This window comes from Corvus hawaiiensis, chromosome Z (genome assembly GCF_020740725.1).
Source record: "Corvus hawaiiensis isolate bCorHaw1 chromosome Z, bCorHaw1.pri.cur, whole genome shotgun sequence".
Classification (NCBI taxonomy): Eukaryota; Metazoa; Chordata; class Aves; order Passeriformes; family Corvidae; genus Corvus; species Corvus hawaiiensis.
Window position 1 is genome coordinate 78,792,816 of NC_063255.1, and position 17,144 is coordinate 78,809,959.

The following is a 17,144-nucleotide window of genomic DNA, read 5'->3' on the forward strand; positions in this document are numbered from 1 at the left end:
GGGTCCCTTCCCCGGGGGGCACCCTCGGGGTGGGGGCTGTGCGGGGCGGAGGGACCCTCGGGGGTGTGTTCGGGGGTGCGGGCTGGGGCGGGGGGCTCGCTGAGGCGGCGGGGCCGCCGCGGGGCTCCGGCGGTGCGCGGGGCGGAGGCCGCGGGCCGGGGCGGCCGCGAGTCCGGTCCGCAGTTTGCGTCTCTCCGGCGCGCTCCCCGCTCGGCGGCGCGGCGGCGGGGGGGGGGGGCGGCGCGCGCCGGGAACAGCCGGTTGTTTAAAATCCTTCTCGAACCGTTTCTAATTCCCCCTCGCGCGGGGAGCGGCGCGCGGGGGGGGGGGGGGGGGGGCGGGGCCGGATGCGCGCCCCGTCCATCACCGCGCGGGGGGCGGGCCCGGCCAATGGCGCGCGCGTGTGGCGCCCGTCACCGTGGCGACGGGGCCGGTCCCGGGGAGGCGGTGATGGGTTGACAGGTGCGTGACAGTCGGGAGCTTCTCCGCAGGCATGTACGGCAAAGGCAAGAGCAACAGCAGCGTCCCGTCCGACAGCCAGGCCCGCGAGAAGTGAGTGCCCCCCCCCCCCGCCCCCCCGCGCCCCCTCACAAACTTTGCGGCGCTCGGGGGCCCGGCCCGCGCTCGGGGGCGCGGGGGCAGCGGCCGCGCTCGGGGGGTCCCCGTGAGGGACGCGGTGCCCGCGCTCGGTGAGGGGGGGGGGGGGGGGGGGGGGCACGGCGGTGCTGCCCCGGCCCCGCTCGGGACGCTGCCCCGCGGTACCCGAGCCCCGGGCCGGCCCCGCAAGGTGCCGGGACCCCTCCGCTAACAAAGAGCCTGGGCAGGGGGCCGGGGCCGCGTCTCGCCCGTCCCAACTCGCCGCCTCGCAACTTTTGCCCGGCCCCGCATTGTTCGCTCTCGGGGGGGCTCGGCGCCCGCCCCGCCGCACAAAGGGCTCCCCGCCACCCCCGCGCCCCCCGCCTGGGGCCGGCCGGGTTCCCGCTGCCTGCCCCAACTCCTGCTGGTTTTATTATTTTTGATTTCCCATTGCGCACAAACCGCCGCGCTCCTGGGTTCTGCTGCCCGCGGAGCGGAGCGGGGAGAGCCCGACGGGGAGGGCTGGGGGTGCCCCCAACCCGGGCACCGCCGGGGAATTAGGGAGGAAAACCCAGTTTTTGGGAACGGACGGCGTCTCCCCAAGTTGTCCTGTAGCGGCAGCGACTTGGCGTGACCGAGGCCGGTTTGGCACGGCGGGGGTGGAGGGGGAGGAAAAGCCCGTGCGAGGAGGAGGAAGAGGAGGAGGGGGACGAAGTGTATCGGAGGTGGGAAGGTCGGGGTAAGGCTGCCGAGGGGGTCCGGAGGCGGAGACCTCCGTCCAGAGCCCAGGTTCACACCTCTCTGTTCCAAAAATCGCATCGCTCCGGAGCTGGTTCAGCACCGGGATCCGCGCTCCGGGCACGGCCGAGGAGTTTCCCTTCAGGCAGCTTGTCTTGAACCTTCACCTAAAAGTTTTTGTTTGTTTGTTGGGTGTTTTTCTTTTTCGTGTGGGGGGGGGGGGGGGGGGTGGGTTTTTTTGGATTTGGTGGTTTTATTTGGGTTTTTGCCTTTTTTTTTTTTTTTTTTAATGCTGGGTTAGTTCTTTTTCGTGCGTTTTTATTTTTGGTTTTGTTTGGTGGTTTTTTTTAAGGGACTTCCTAATTCCAGAGGCTGGCATGCACGTTTCCTGCAGCAGTAGCAGGCCAGGCATCTCTGTTTCTAGAGGAGAGGGAGGTGGTAGGGGGAATTTAAGGCGTTTGACGATTTCACACCTAACTTTGCACGGGAAAGTGGAGGGAGACAGAGGCAGCCCTGATGGGAAGCGTTAATTGCTGAGATGGAGCGGGAGACACAACTTGGGCTCTGAAATCTGATCAACTAGTGGCACTCCTTAGTTCCAGTGGAGGGATAATTTTAAAAATAATTGCTTAACCGGCTAGTGGAAGCACTGTTTATTTGTCTTAGCAAAATTAGGGAATTAAACCATTTCCTTGTGCTACATGGTTGCTGGTGTTTGTCAATACACTTGGTAAATCACTGAAGGGCACAGTGGGATCTCGCAGTGGGACTGGAAACAAATCCATAGGGCTGCTGTGTGTCGGATCAGATGAAGATCATGTTGTTTTAATTCTGCTTTGCAAGAGCTACCCGGCATAAGCCACACACACAAGTGCTCTGGTCACGGGGCTGAAACTTTAAACAGTTCTCAGCCGTATTCTTTCATTGTAGGTGATTTTTCTTCGAGGTTCTTGGTGCTGTAAAGCACGTAATATTTCGTTTGGTCTGAAAAGGCTTGATAATTTTCAGGGCAAGCTTGCCAAACTGACTTATTGCCAAGTAGCAACTGCCCTCCAAAGTAAAGTTATGAGGACCTGCTAGATGGTGCTGTTCGATTTAAATACACGTTGTCTCCCACTCAGAACTAACAGCTGGGAATGTGGGCTCCTCACATGTAGATTATTTTATGCAAAACACCGAAATGGTTTGTTTTTACACGGTGGACCTGACAGGTCGGAAACTTCATGGTCGCACATACTTACAAATGAACTCAGCTGGGAGTAAATATCCTCTTTCTCCCCCCTCCTCCTTCCTTCAGTGAAAAAAAAAAAAAAAAAGAGAAAAAAAGCTTTTAGGCTTGCTTTATGATGTGGAATACCATTATGTATAGTCTACATTCCAGATTTTTTGGTATTACATCTGTTAAAGTTTCTTCTTTCTGATCAGATCACATCCTTGCCATTTGCATATGCTTTCTTTCTGACTTTCAAAAAAACTATGATTGCATTTTTTTTTTCTCTTAGGACTTTGTTTTACAGCCACGCAATGCTTGTCCTGACGTAAAGCATGAGTTTTTGTTCCACTCAAAAAAAAGTGGCTGTCCAATTAAATATCTCTACAAAAATACAGCTCTGACTTCTGCATGAGATTGTGTTAATTTGGAAACCACAGAGAAAAACACATATGTTTGACTGATACAATAAGTACTTATTTAATCAAGAAGAGTGGGATTATAATTATGTTTAATTTCAAAGTTTTTAGAACAGAATATTCAACTGAACGCTGGCATGTCTCTTCAAGATTTTAAGTGCCTAAAATTTGTAGCCAGTAGCCAATCTCCAAAACACACTTGTAATAATTGAGGAAATAAAATTTTTTAAAAAATTACGCTCTCTTACTTTTTAATGGCCTGATTATGTGGACCATGTCTCTTCCCCATGAGGATTTGTGTCAGTGAGAGGACCAGGGTGTGAAAAGCTTATTTATCAAGTGTGGAAAAGATGTGTGTTGTTCAGCTGCTGTTTGTGATATTTGTTGTGATATATTTTACAGAACAATCCAGTGCCAAGTGTGTTTTGTAGCACGGTGTCTTGCTGTGTGCTGCCTTCAGTATTTGTGTCCTTTGAGGTTATGTAATTACTATAAAAATGAACAAGTTTTGCCAGCCATTTATAATAGCCCTTGGCAAATCTTCAGTTCCAAGATGGCATTTGTTTTATGGTCCTCCTCTCTTTGTCCCTCCTGCTTGACCTCTGGGGTGAAGTGCCTGTGTTATTTAGCTCCACAGCACGTGTGAAGTGTGGGTAGCTGAATTTGGGGGCGACAATACCGAATTTTGTGCCAGAGAGGTGCAGCACAGCACAGCTGGGTAAAACACCGAAAGTGGGGGCACAGGATACCTGTGAGCCCTGAGGAAGGTGGAGAGGAAAATCACGGGAGTCTTTGTGCCCCCTCTTCTCTCTGGAACAGCTGTGCCTTAATTTTGCACTGTGTCCATCCCAGTTGCTCAAGGATGGAAAAGTTGTGTTAAACAGTAGCTCTTCATCACAATGCTGTGCCGGCTCCACCTGAGAGCCGACTACATTGTCAAAGGAAAAAAGACTATAAAGTATCCACAGATCCTCTACTGTTATCTCTTCACAGCAACTATGAGCAATCTTTTTTGATTTTTTTTTCCCCCCTTATTCCTTAAAATGGGAGTATTTCAGATTAGGAGCTTGGACCTGCCAACGTTTCACTGAATGGTGAAACTCTGTAAATTTTTAATCTTTGAGAAAAGAGGACCAGACCATTCAAGTTCCAGGTGCAAATGCAACTATCTGTTTATAGAGAAATAATATTTCTAGTTGAAAGTATATATGTAGAAAAACAGTATTAAACAATATACAAGGAAAACTAAATTCTGGTGGGAATATATGTTTTTAAATCAGTTTTCCTCATATTCCAGTGGTCTTCTAAACTAGTCCTCTTCCCAAGAAGCCCTTAACCTTCTTGGGGCTTGGCAGACTGCAATTTCATTTGTTATAAAAGGATGCCTTATCAAAATACTGTTTCTCATCAGGTCTGTTTTGGGCAGTTGGCTGTTTGTACGTACAGTTCCTTTGTATGAGTGGAGTTGTTTGGGGTTTCTTTTTTCATGTTTTTTTTGGTTTTTTCCCTTCAGATTTGAAAATACTGCATTGCACAAGTTTACATAGTTAAGTCGCCTTTTTCCACTGCAATGTTTGTAAGCTACGTAAAAAAAGGATTCAGATAAAAGTTAACTGGCTTCAGTGACAAATTTGCTGCTCATCCCTGGGAAATGGCCACCTAGTTTTTTAAGTTCATGGTGGTAAAAGATACATTAATTTTTTTTTTCCTTCTTTGAAGACAAATCTGGTAGTTTCGTCCTGCCTGTTTTAGGAAGTTTGGGTTTGACATTTATACACTGATTCCGTCTGTCAGGTCTAACTTGTAAAAGTTGCAGTTGTGCTCCTCAGGGAGTCTATGGATATCAGGCATTTTAGGAGAATATACCTTTTAGCAAAGTGTGCAGAAGGGAAGGCTCCGGAATTAGTAGCTATTTATCACTAGTTATTGTTGGCCATGTGCTTCAGGTGCTCCCTTACTCTGCACAGGTGTCTTGGGAGCACGTGAAAATGTTTCAGGGAATGTATGTGCTGCCATTCAGATTAAACAGGTACACAGTAGAAATTCATTCTGCTTAAATTACAGGCATATGATACTGTCACAAGTATTAAAGCAGCCAAGATTTTACTAACTCTGCCAAACTTCCACTGTTTGGGTGGAAAAGTTATAATGCAATAGTTAAGCCTTGTGCCAATTTATTTAACTTGTTTGTGTGTAAAACTTCAGTTGAAATGAGGCCCGTTTTGAAAATCAGGAAAAAAAAAAAAAAAAAAAGCGTTTTCCAATGTTTTAAAAGTTTTCACAACTTTTACCGTGGAAGACCGATGATACTCCTCTCCTTCGAAACGCTTGAAATCTGGTTGAAAAAGAAAAGGATGCGGGATTTGATTCCAGGGATATGTCTTTCTCCCATTTGCATGACAAAGCATCTGAATTTAGCCAGGATACAAGCCCTTTCAAAAAGATGCATTTGCATATGCTTAGGGCTTACTGACTGTAATCGCTGAATATTTCATCTTCCCTGGGAGGCAGCAGATCCTGGGATCAGAGGGGAGTAAAACTGGGGCTGGGTGGGAAGGAAAGTGTAGATGTGAGCAGCTGGAGCCTGCAGCTGTGAGTTGCCAGGACACAGAGATAACAGGGAGCATGGAGGACACGGAGTGGAAATGGCCAGTCTGGAGAGGGGAGATAGAGGATTGCTCCCTAGAGAACCGGCCCTGGGATCTGGGATCGGGGATCTGGCTGCAGCATCTGGACCAGGGACACAGACCTGGCAGGAGGGAGCAGAGCCAGCACAGCTAGGAGGCAGGTCAGGAAGCAGGAGGCTTTTGTTGAGTTAGGAGGAACATTCTGTCCCTCCAAGTGCTGGGAAATGACCATCCCCTTGCTGCCAGGAAGGACTCGAGAGAGCGGAGGTGTAAAATTTGTTGTCTTGCAAGGTAAAACCCTACCCACACGTATGAGATGCCGGCTGACCGACCGAGGGGTGTGTGGCAGTCCTGGAGCTGCATCTCAGGGAAGTCAGAACCCTGGGAGGGAAGGGTAGGATTTGCCAATCAGAAGCAGCTGGAACAGTGTGTCTCTGCAGTGTCTGAGTGCTGTACTTGCATTCCCAAAAATGTTCTCTTAACTTGGAAAATGCGGATATATACTGAGCGTATTTCTCACTTTGCCCTCATTTGCATGTTCACTGAATTTTTTTTCCCTCTGGAAAAAAAAGCTCTGGGGTTTTTATTGTGCAGAGAAGAGCATTGTTTTGGTAATGAGCAGCTATTTGATAATTTGCTATTTTGCTGTCTTGCGGTATGTGCCTTATGGCTGCCTTGCTGTTTCATAATACGGCTGTTCCTACAGGAAGATTGTGTTGTTTCTTTGGTGCCCAGCTCCACTGTGCCTGAGCTTCACCTCTAAACATAGGCATCAAGCCACTCCTGACCGACAGCCAGTTTGGAAGTGGCACTAAGGTGCAGAAAAGCAGAAAGAAAAATGTTTATTGGTTATTGGGTGCCCAATTTGAGGTATGTAGCCCTGAATTTTTTGTTTTTAATTGGTGTATCACATAAACCAGAAATGCATATAGACAGCTTCCACTGTCTCTCTTGCCACAGGATGAGATGCCAAAGGAACTGTAGAAATGTAGTATTTTTTTGAAACCATCTCTCTTTTGGTTCTACTTTAAATTGGGGAACACACTCAGAAGTTATCCAGGCTGGAGAGCTGCACTTACCTGCAGCAGGACCTCTCCAGGCTGCTGTGCTTCGGGAGGGAGACTCACAACTGCGTGGTTGTGTGGTTTGGGGTGACTGTGATTGAGTACAGCCGCTTCCTGGGAGGGTCACTGCCCTGCACAGCCTCGTGGGGTACTCTGCAGGCAATGAGCAATGGCTCAAAGCACCTCGTTTTTAAGGGTTTTCTGCTAAAGCTCCTTTGGGCACAACCAGATGACATTTTTTTCTCCACAAATGTTCAGGAGCTATGTCTACAGAGCCTTCCAGCTCCAGTGTTGCTTGGGGTTAGGACCACTTGTTTCCTCCTTTTTTTGGTGCACAAACATTCCAGGAAGGAGTGCTGGTCCAGGCTGAGTCACAGCTGAGGGGTTTTTTCTGCTCAGTTGAGCCACTGACCCATAAGTCCAGGCTGTTCAGGCAATGGGCAAGGTGCTGTTTCAGGTCCTGATTGAAAATCATCCTCAGATAGTAATAAACGTGTAAAGTCAGAAATCTTAATGACCTCTGTCCATCCTTCTCTAGTCTTTGCGGTATTTCTCACTTCCAGGAAGGGAACAGGTGAGAACATAAAATGTCCCTTTCTAAGAAAATGAAATATGGCAGTAGTCAAGACCATAGAGTCCTAGCTTTTCACTTTCCATCAAATATAAAAATAAACGGAACATTTTTGTGGTGGATCATTTTTTTTCCCTTTCACACCTTCTGTGGTTCTTGCCTCTGGACTGGTTTTGGGTTTTCTCCATATTATTAGTAGCGTGTCCAGAGCAGAATGAAATAATTACCTCTCATTTGAAATAATATATTTATAAAACAATCCTGCTAATACTCCCTGGAACACTTGCATGTTTATTGTTGTTGGGAGGGCTTGTTTGTTTGTTTGAGGGTTTTTGTTTTATTTTGTTTTTCAAGTAATCCATTTTTGCAGTCACACATGCCCTCCAGGTTCTTTTTGCAACACAGCTGCCTTGCCAATTATTCCCCATTTCGTATTTGTGTAGTTGATTTCTTAGTCCTGAGCATGGTACTCCACATTTGCCTGTATTGAATTTTCTGTTACTAACTTTCCCTTTTCTTTTCCTGTCCCCAGAAGGGCTTGTAATCTTTCCTGATTTGTCATGTACACTTCTGTATTTTCCTACATACCACTCATTAATGGATATCTTTCACTGGAGTTGGCTTAGGGTAGCAAGAGCTTTCTTGAAACGTTCTCTCTTCTGTAGAAACACGCTGTTAATGACTCTTCCATCATTTATTTCATGTGATTGTACCCTGATTTTTCATTTCATGAAGATGCTTGCTGATGCAGGTGTCATGTGATAGGCTAAGAGCCGAAACTTAATATTTTAACTTTTCCACATGTTCCTCCTTGCCCACTGCCCACTCTCCCAGGGAACCCAAACTGAGCTGACATTTCTTTTCCTTGACAGATAATGTTGGCCTCTTGCCTTTCTGTTCTGAAGGTGTTTCTATCCCCGAAGCCCTTCCTTTCCTCTCCCTTTGCCCCTCCATTCCCTGTGCCCAGAGCAACCTGAGCCTGTTGTGGGGAAGCCTTTGGCTCCTCCAAGCCCCAGCTGCACACAGCTTTGACATACACATCTTCTCTCTAGGAAAACCAGCCTTGCTGGTGATAAAAGAGCAAAAATTTAAATTAATATCATTTATGTTGCCCATTTTTTTTCTCTAGGCTTTCCAAAGTTCTCTCAATCTTTCTTTGGGCAAGAGTACAGGGGTCTTTTAGGCTTTATTTTTAAGCTGAAGCCACCTGTGAAAGAACACTGTGACACCACACTTTTTTTGCCTCACCTTGTTTCCTGTGCAAATATCAGTTGAAAATTACAATTTGAGAAAATCCAGGTTTCAGAAATCACATTTCTGATGGCAGATATAGTTTGTCAGCTTGTTTAACTCTTCTATGCATTGAATTCATGGGCTGCTTCATCCCATCCTTGCTAGGCTTTAAATCTGCCTTTGAGCTTGTGTCTTGTTGTTTTTTGGAGTTTGTATGGGTCTGGTTGAAGTACAGTCCTTGATGTTAACCCCAAACTCTTGATGGGATTGATCAGGCCTAAATTGCCAATGAATTCCTAACTTGCTACTCAGGCTTGACTGTTTCTTTTCTTCCTTTTTCCTATTCCTTAATAAAATATAGTCTTTGAAAGAAATTTCCATCATGAAGAAGAAATTTAAGAAGTTACTGATTACACCATGTCCTATGCTTTACATTAATTTCCATTTTGTTTCCAATGCCTCTGATTCTTGGGAGAGATTTCACCTTAAAACCAAACCCAACCCCTCTAATTTTCATAGAAAGAATCCAGTGTTTTGAAAATACAGAAGCAATAAGTAATCAGTACTAATGAGTTCCCAGTATATGTAAATTCCAGTGCATGTAATTTCGTTTTTATATTGCTATTGATAATGTCTTGTTACTAGCAGGTGCATTTTTATATTGATATAATGAATTCGGAGAGTTAATAAGAATGCTCCACTGCTGGAATGAAGCATTTTTACAGGTAATCAGAAGAAGGTAAAAGGCTCTCTATGTTTTCTGTGGTAAACACCTTAATGCTTATAAAAAAATGTTGGGTTTTAGTCTTGAAAACCTGTTTTATAGGTTAGAAAAAAATTCCAGCAACATCAGTGGCAACCTGAAGTAGCCTGTGTTCCTTTCCTTGGGAGGGGCTGTGCTTTCTGAGGAAGATACTGGAGTACGGAAGTGGAACTGTAATTCCTTACTAAAATGTTGTTCTGGATGGTGTTGGGACAGAGTGGACCATGTGGCTGACAGGGGGTGTGATTGTGTCATAAACACGGGGGGATTTGTGAGGCTGCCACCTGATGCTCCTCTGAAGTTGTGCTTTATCAGATCCCTGTAACAGCAACAGCAGGATTTGAGAAACCAAAGCCCCACTTGATTTCTCCATGATAGATATGTATTTATGTTCTTCTCCCAGCTAACTCTCAAAGGATGGGTGCCAGCTTTGGATTGCTCCTGTTCGGGTCAGCCTTTGAGTTGAGGTGCTGATGGGGAGGTGCTGGTGCTTTTTGCATGGTTGGAGTGTGGGTGAGTTACTGAAATTCCATCAGGTCTATCAGGAATAATGAAGCTCCCTTGCCAAATCTGAAACTGCCCTGGAAATGAAGGTTATGACTCCTGTTGTGTGTCACTTGAACTGTTTGGCCCTTTTAATTGCTTATTGTTTAATATTCATTGAAATGTGAATTTGGAGAGGGTACGTGCACATGAAGGTGATGTTTAAAAAAACGTAAAGGCACATATCCCAGCCTAAGGCATTTGGTTTTCCTGTGTGTTTGTATGCACATGGTAAAAGAATACAAATGAAAGTTCTTTTTCTGGGTTGGAGTAGAAGTACATGATCAACAAATAAACACACAGAGCTTGCACACAGGACAGTTGGTTAACAAAAATACAAAGCTGGAAAAGATGAAGGAGAGCTTCTGATCAGGAGATGAAGAGCAGCGTTGGAAGTTTGGAAATGTGCCTCTGGTGATGGTAATGGGCTCGACAAACTGAGCTGAAAGGTAAAACATGCTGGTGTTCCTGACTTCTGATGCAGCTCCTCAAATCCAGTGTCACTTCTAATTGTGCTAAATGTACATCTAATTCTTTATGAAAGAAAGATGCTTACTTTTACGAGACTATTATGTGTAGACAACCATTATGTTGCATCCACAAACTTAGTTATATATACTTCAAAATATTTTTAAAAATAATATGAGGTATCATGATGCAGCAAAACCCAGATAAGCAAACAACTCCCAACCCCAAATAAAACTATCTTATGCTTCAAAGATGCAAGATTTAAGTAATTGGTCCAACTGTAGCTGGGGAACATAGAAAAAGTGAATGAAAAAAATATTTTGAATGGTTATTTAAAATAGATGATTAGAAACAAAAGCAGACTGGAGTCCTGGATGCAGATGTATTCCTATTAAATGCAGTAATTAAAAATAGTTGTTTATAAAATGTTACCTATATTCCTCAAACAGACCTGTAAGTCTGTAGTAAGTAATTCCAAACTAGAAAACAAAAAGAAAGATAGAAGTTGCCCAGTGCCAATCTCCAGTTCTGGGTGGGATTACTCATTTAGGGGGAGAAAAAAAAATAGAAGGTTTTCTTGTCATAAAACCATATTTTTCCTGTAAAACAATGTCAGTGGATTGAGCAGTTTTTCACTCATATCACTATCTGGTAAAGCTCTTACAAAATACTTCAGAAAGTCAAAAACGGACTCTGTGGTTTCAATACTTAGACTGTGAGCCAGATAAATGCATTTGAAAATGCAGGGTCATGGCTGCAGCAGCTTGTGGGAATACCTGTTCCATATTTCAGGGAGCAGATCGTGCAGAAGGGGCTCCCTGATAGAGCAGCACAGGGATGATCAGCAGCAGCCACAGGGAAACACACAGAGCTTGTGGAAGTGTTTTGGTATTATTTTCTGTTTAATTTCTCTTTGCACAGTGTACACATTCAGTGGGCAAAGCATAATTAGAGGAGCTCTCTGGTGTAGTGTGTTTTTACAGAGAGCTTTGCCTTCTGCAAATGGTTGTGGGCTGGAGTGAGCACCGGCACTTAATGCTCAGCACAAACATTGGAAATCCTCAGTAATTCAGGGCACAAGTGAAAAACTAATTGAGGAAAGTGTAGGGAAACCTAACCCATGGCAGTGTCAGATGTGCCGCGGGCTTCCTGACACCTTATTCTGAGGCATTCCGAGGGTGTTGTGAAAGGAACCAAGAAATGAGATTAAAGGGACCAACAGTGCAACTTGGCAAAGTAGTTGCTGTGTACTCTGCAGCCTCAAAATGGAAGTGTTTTCATGTTCTTCCTGCCTTTGTGATTCAGTTGTGGATTTCAGCTAAACTTCAGTCCAGTTCTGTGACAGGCAGTTTTTAGCAAGCCCACAACTTTCTTGGTGTTTCTCGTTTCCCAGTCCAGGAACATATCTGAAGGATTAACGTAGCTGAAGAGAGGTGACCATCACATTCTCCCAGCACTCATTTTTCTCACTGTGTTGCCTTTGTTTGTGTGTGTTTATAGGTGGATGTATGAATGTGTATAATCATTATATATCAAGGGTTGATATCTTTGTCTTTAGACCAGGCAAACAGGCATCACTTGCATGTGTTGAATCACAGAAGCAGATTGGTGGAAAAAAAAGACAAGCAACAGTTTTGATTCAAATATGGAATAAAATTAGAAGGGGCATTTTCAGAGTTAATAGAGTAATGGCACTCTTGGTCCACTTTTGAGCTGGTTCAGTGTCAGCCTTACACCCCTGTCATGTTGCTTGGTATGGAAACACAGAATTTACTGTGTCCTACCTGTTGGTTGTGTAGTGACTGTAGTTACCTCACCAAGGCTGATTTTATGTTCAACACCTGTATTTACTGGTCTTTAGGATCAATATTCAACACCTGTATTTACTTCTCTTTAGGACCAACAAAAGGAGTACCCAACAACCCAGCTTCTTAAAGCAAAGTTTTTGTTTAGAGCAGTGTGAATGAAAGCCTCTGAAAACAGCAAGAGCAGGCCATATGTGTAACTGTTTTCTGCCTGGGAATGCACTACTCCCCTAATGCTAATCTGGTAGAACAAGCTTTTGATTCCCGCAACAAGCTTCCATCCATGTTTCTCCCTGGACAGCACCCCCAGCAACTGACAAGTTTATCCAAAAAGAAATTAGTTTTTTCTTACCTTTTGACAGCCTGAATGACCTGAAGAAGCTTTTGTGCTCCAAAGGTTTATTCTTTCTCGTTTGCCCACTTTTTGGTTTGTGTGGGTTTTTTCCCTCCAGGTCTATTGATTCTGGCTAGGGACTGACAGAGCCTCACAGTGTGGTTCCAGGGCTTGGGGGAATGTTGAAAGCAGCATAAAAACCAGGATGAAGGGTTCTGTTCTGTTTTCTCACCTGGTGGTGGTGGGGGGGACCTCAGATGGAGGGAGAGCTGGTGCTCTTAAGGTAGCTTCAGATATTTTAGCTAAACGTGAACATTTGAAGAGGATAGGACAGGTGTACCACTGTTTGAAACAATACAGAAGCCATCTCAAGGATCAAAGTGTGTTTGAACCCTCTTTGTCCCACAGTCTTATGGCTGTAATGGTAACATAAAAATTCTGTGTGTTCTAAGCTAATACGTGATGTGCCTGGATACTCAGATGTGCTGCTGGGACGAGCCTTCCTGTCTCTTCCCTCAACTCACTCTTCAGCACAGGAGGCTTCCCAGCACCCCTGTGTGTCTTCATCCAGCATGTAAAAGTGAAAAATTACTGCTACAAACTGTTAGAAAAAGATCTTTCGGGGGTGTGATACAATCCATGAGTTACGCTGCAACATTCCTCAGTGAAGATGTTGAGGTGTCCTTACATCGGAGTCAAGGTTTTTTTCCGTTACGTTCAAAGACTGAAATTCAGTAAACAACCATTTCCCAGCCCACTCCTACTGTTCTGTATTTGTATCCAAGAGTCCAAGAATATGTCTGCCTGAAGTGGCTGGGATCTGAGTATTTCCTAGTGGCAGAGTTGTTTTTTTTTACTTAATGTGACACAGTTTGTAAAACTAGGTAAATTTCATCAGTCTCCTGGGCATTCAAGTGATGTTCAGATACAGACTTGCACCAGTACTCTCTTTCTTTCCTGAGTTTTTATTTCTACAAGAAATGGGGATGTTGGTGTGCAGAAGCATCCTACCCTGCTGTGGGATACTGCAGGGAAGAAGGCGCTGGAGATGACTCTGCAAGGTCCAAACCCTTTTGAGTGTCTCTGGTGTGTGACCCAAAGTGATGTACAAGCGTCAATTATGTGATTATGAAATGGTTAGACTTACGATGTGCTGTAGCCATATCATTCCTCTTTATGCAGTTCCTCCAGCTCCATCCACAATGAAGGAATGGGATGCTGTTGTAAATGATTTGCTGGTTTAGTAGTCCTAAGACACCATGTTTGCTGTGTTTCCTCTGTAGCTGAGACAAGCCCATACTGCTCGCCTCCTTTTTTCTTCTGAGTGTAGAAGGCTGTTAAATGTTGGCGGTTTGGGCTTGATTTTTGATACCCTGCTTGCCCAAAAATGGAAGTGATGTGCATGTGTCTGCTTGCAAACCAAAGCCAAGCTGGCTCTGCTAGTTCTGGGTTTTCTCACTGGACTGGGTCAAGGTAAGTTTGAGAAATACGTAAGAAATAAAGAATGCAGCCCATGTCTGGAAATATTGTTGGCTAAGAGGTGAATTTGAAACATCTTCAGCCTTGCAGTTCCTGCCGTAGGTGTTAGGAGCCTTCTGGAGGAGCATCCCACTAACTGCAGGGGAAGGCTCTAGAAGCAGCCATTTACTCAGAGTGGTCATTTACTGTGTCTGAAGCCCTTCAAGAGGCACAGGGGCTCCCTCAGGGCAGGGGTGTGTGTGTGACAGCTGCTGTGGTGACCCTTTTGGGAGGTGAGCTGGAGCTGGGAGTTGCTGCTCTCCCAGCAGGACTCCTCCATTGGGTTTGAGTCCCTGTCCCCCCTTCCATCCTTCCATGCACTGTGTGCTGCATGTTGAAAGGGGTGAGTCACCTCTTTTATTATGTTTTGAATACTTTCCTCCCAAATGTAGTTTATTTTCTGCAGGGAAAGGAAAGAATTTATGCTGTCCTGGTTCCTTATTTTTATCAGAGCTCTTGCTAACAACTTCCAGCTGAGGGAGTTCTTGATATTTTTAGCCTGAGATATTTAGCTATTTGAGCCTCTCTGCATGTTTTCCCCCTGATATATATTAACTGGAGGGGGGGGGGGGGGGGATGGTTCTTGTAAGTTAATATATTCATGAGCATGCCTGCCAAATTGCCCACACTGACTCCCAGGAAACTGAACACTTCAGAACTGGGGGGAAGTTTGAGTCTTGGTCTGAAGTATTTGCATCAGCTTCATTACTCCATTCTCTGATTGATGCTGCCATAGCTGTGTTCTCAGTGAAGCTTCTTTTTTATTTTAAAAGGTGGTGTTTGAATAAAAAAATAGATGTAATTGATTTCTGCTTAAAAACACAGAGAAGTAAATAAACTAAAAAGCAGAGAATCATTAAATGGGATATTGCATTATGAAATACTGTTTATTTGGAAATACCTTCCTTCTCTTTTCTTTTTTCCAAGCAGCAGAATCCTCACTCTTATTACCAACTGTTTTATTTGGTGTCTGGCCTGTTATCTGATGGAATTCTTCAATATTCCAGATACTGTACTTGTTGGCACATCTTACAGCATTTTCAAGTTTCTGAATAACCCTACCTTTCCCTGAAACCCACATGAACACTGCTTTGAAAGAAAGTATAAAAAAATCACTTACATTGACCTTTTGCCTTTAAGAACCACCTCAGCCTGTTTAACCATAATTTCAGAGATCCTACTGTCATCAGTTCTTTTCCCAGCAAAGTTCAGACTCAAGATGAAAAGCTGCCGATTTGCCTCAGTGGACCGTGGTGATTCCAGCAACTGCTCCAGCATTGTCCCTGTGGGGCTGGGGAGGTGGGGGTGAGAGGGACAGGTGGTGGGAATCATGCTCAGTTTAAAAGGAAAATTAAATGGACGTTTGCTGTTAAATACGAATGGACCATAGTGCCTTTTCTCTGCATCCCCTCCAAGGTGTTTGTTTATATGGGACAATACATCCCATGGCCCCTGCTCTGCAGAGTGAGGAGATGACTGCCTTCTCTGCAGAGGCTTTGTCTGAGTGTTCTGGTTCCAGTCTGCTCTGTAGCAGGAGTGGGAGCTGCTCGAAGGCTGCAGCAGCCACCAGGATGTAACCCATTAACTGGGACCAGCTGGGCACACGTCTGCACTGGCAAGGCTGCAGCAGCTCCTCACCACCCAGCGATTCCTTTACTGGAAGGGACCCTGAACCTTCCAGTAGCCATTGGCAAAGCTGAATGAAGCCTTAAAAGTTGCCACCCAAAATAGTACTGTGGGTGTTGGAGTTATTTTTGGGGCTGTGTGCCCAAGGGTTTTTAAAATGTTTTTATATATTTAAAAAAAATTTAAATAGTGTTTGTTTAGTCCTTCCTGCCCTGCTCCTCCCTGAGAGTGGGCAGTCATGAGTCCCTCCTCAGACACAGCTTTCTGCTAGAGGATGCAGTTCAATATAGGTGCACCAGTTTTGTTTGTTTTTAAAGGCCAGGTTTATGTTGTACCCACAGCTCTCACCTCACTCCTTTTTGCACAGAGGGTTTCTGTGCACCTCTGAGTGCATCTATACATGACAAAAGGTGGTTTTGGGCGAGCTGCTGTTGTTTGGAGCTGTCAGTCTCCAGCTCCATGATGAGTGATGCTGCTGGGAAGCTGTGGGGCACCCTACCACCTCCAGAATGCTGTTTGGGCCATGTGAGGGCTTCTCAGTGGGACTGAAGGATTAACCAAATACTAATCTTAAGCTTCTTAACACTTAGCGAGAAGTCAAAATTTCATTACTTTTAATTGTTTCGTAGCAGGCTAATATAATTACACTGTTGGCATCTTGGTTGGAAATTTCTTTCTCTTTGCAAATCCAGTCCTAATAAAGTTTTAAAAATTTTTTAAAATCTATTTTGCTGCCTGAATTTCCTGTGCAACTTGTTTTAAACTGCCGTGCAAGTTGCAGGGATCCTAAATAAACTGAGCAGCTGACTCATTATTTTTGCCATTTGTACAAATATTTTTTCCAGTGGTCCTTCATGAACATGAAAAGTTCTCTAAAATCCTTGCAGTAAAGGGATTTGTTACAGAAAAGCTGCAGTGAGCGCTTTCAGCTCGGTCTATAAAAGTTTTGTAGCCTTGTTTCAAGCTTGTATTTTAAATCTCTTATTCTAGTAATGACCAGGCCGGCTCTTATTTGCTGATGAGACCTGACAAGATCGTCATCCATGTGATTTCGTTTGTTGTTTTCATGGCAGCCCTGGGGAGGGAATGAAGCTGTGCCCTCCTCCAGAGCAACCTGGGCGCTGGAAAACAGCAGAGATTTTAACAGATAAATATGTATTTATGTAGAATGCACATGACACGCGGGCATCAGCAAAACCCTTCAGCCCAGGTGGGATAAATGGGAGACAATCACCCTCCCGGGGGCCAGGTGGAGCAAGATGCACTGGAATTTGGGGAACTCCGAGTGCTTTGTCAAACCGGTTGTTATCGATGTCTCCTGTTAATCTTCCATCTCCAGGTTGCTGGGATTGAAATTTAGTCCTGGTGTTGTAAAGTTTGTACCCGCCCATTGTTCACCTTGAGGGAAGTGTGAAAAGCGCCTCAGGGGGCTGATGTTCCCCCTCTCACCTGCAAAAGGTCACGGGATGCATGAGAAAGGGAAAAGCACCGGCCTCCTGAGCTGCTCTGAAAAGCTGTTTTTAGAATGAACACGCAAATACTTGGCATAGAAGCATCAGGGGAGTATATTCCTTGTTTAGGGTAGTGTGTACTGAATGCTCCAGCTTGAGATTGAAGTCACAAGCACTGAGTAGGGGGTTCGAGGATGG

The 17,144-nt window shown here is 45.0% G+C and overlaps 1 protein-coding gene across 4 annotated transcripts in view; it reads left to right on the forward strand.

Moving 5' to 3' along the window:
- The first annotated feature begins 388 nt into the window (after nucleotides 1-388).
- SSBP2 (single stranded DNA binding protein 2) overlaps nucleotides 389-17,144 on the forward strand; it is a 134,923-nt gene continuing 118,167 nt past the window's right edge. For 2 of the 4 annotated variants that reach the window (XM_048292227.1, XM_048292229.1), the window contains exon 1: nucleotides 389-552. In XM_048292227.1, coding sequence (XP_048148184.1) covers nucleotides 494-552 — 59 coding nt within the window. In that variant the 5' untranslated portion in view covers nucleotides 389-493. The remainder of the gene's footprint in view (nucleotides 553-17,144) is intronic. The other 2 variants (XM_048292228.1, XM_048292231.1) reach the window with 2 other exon arrangements.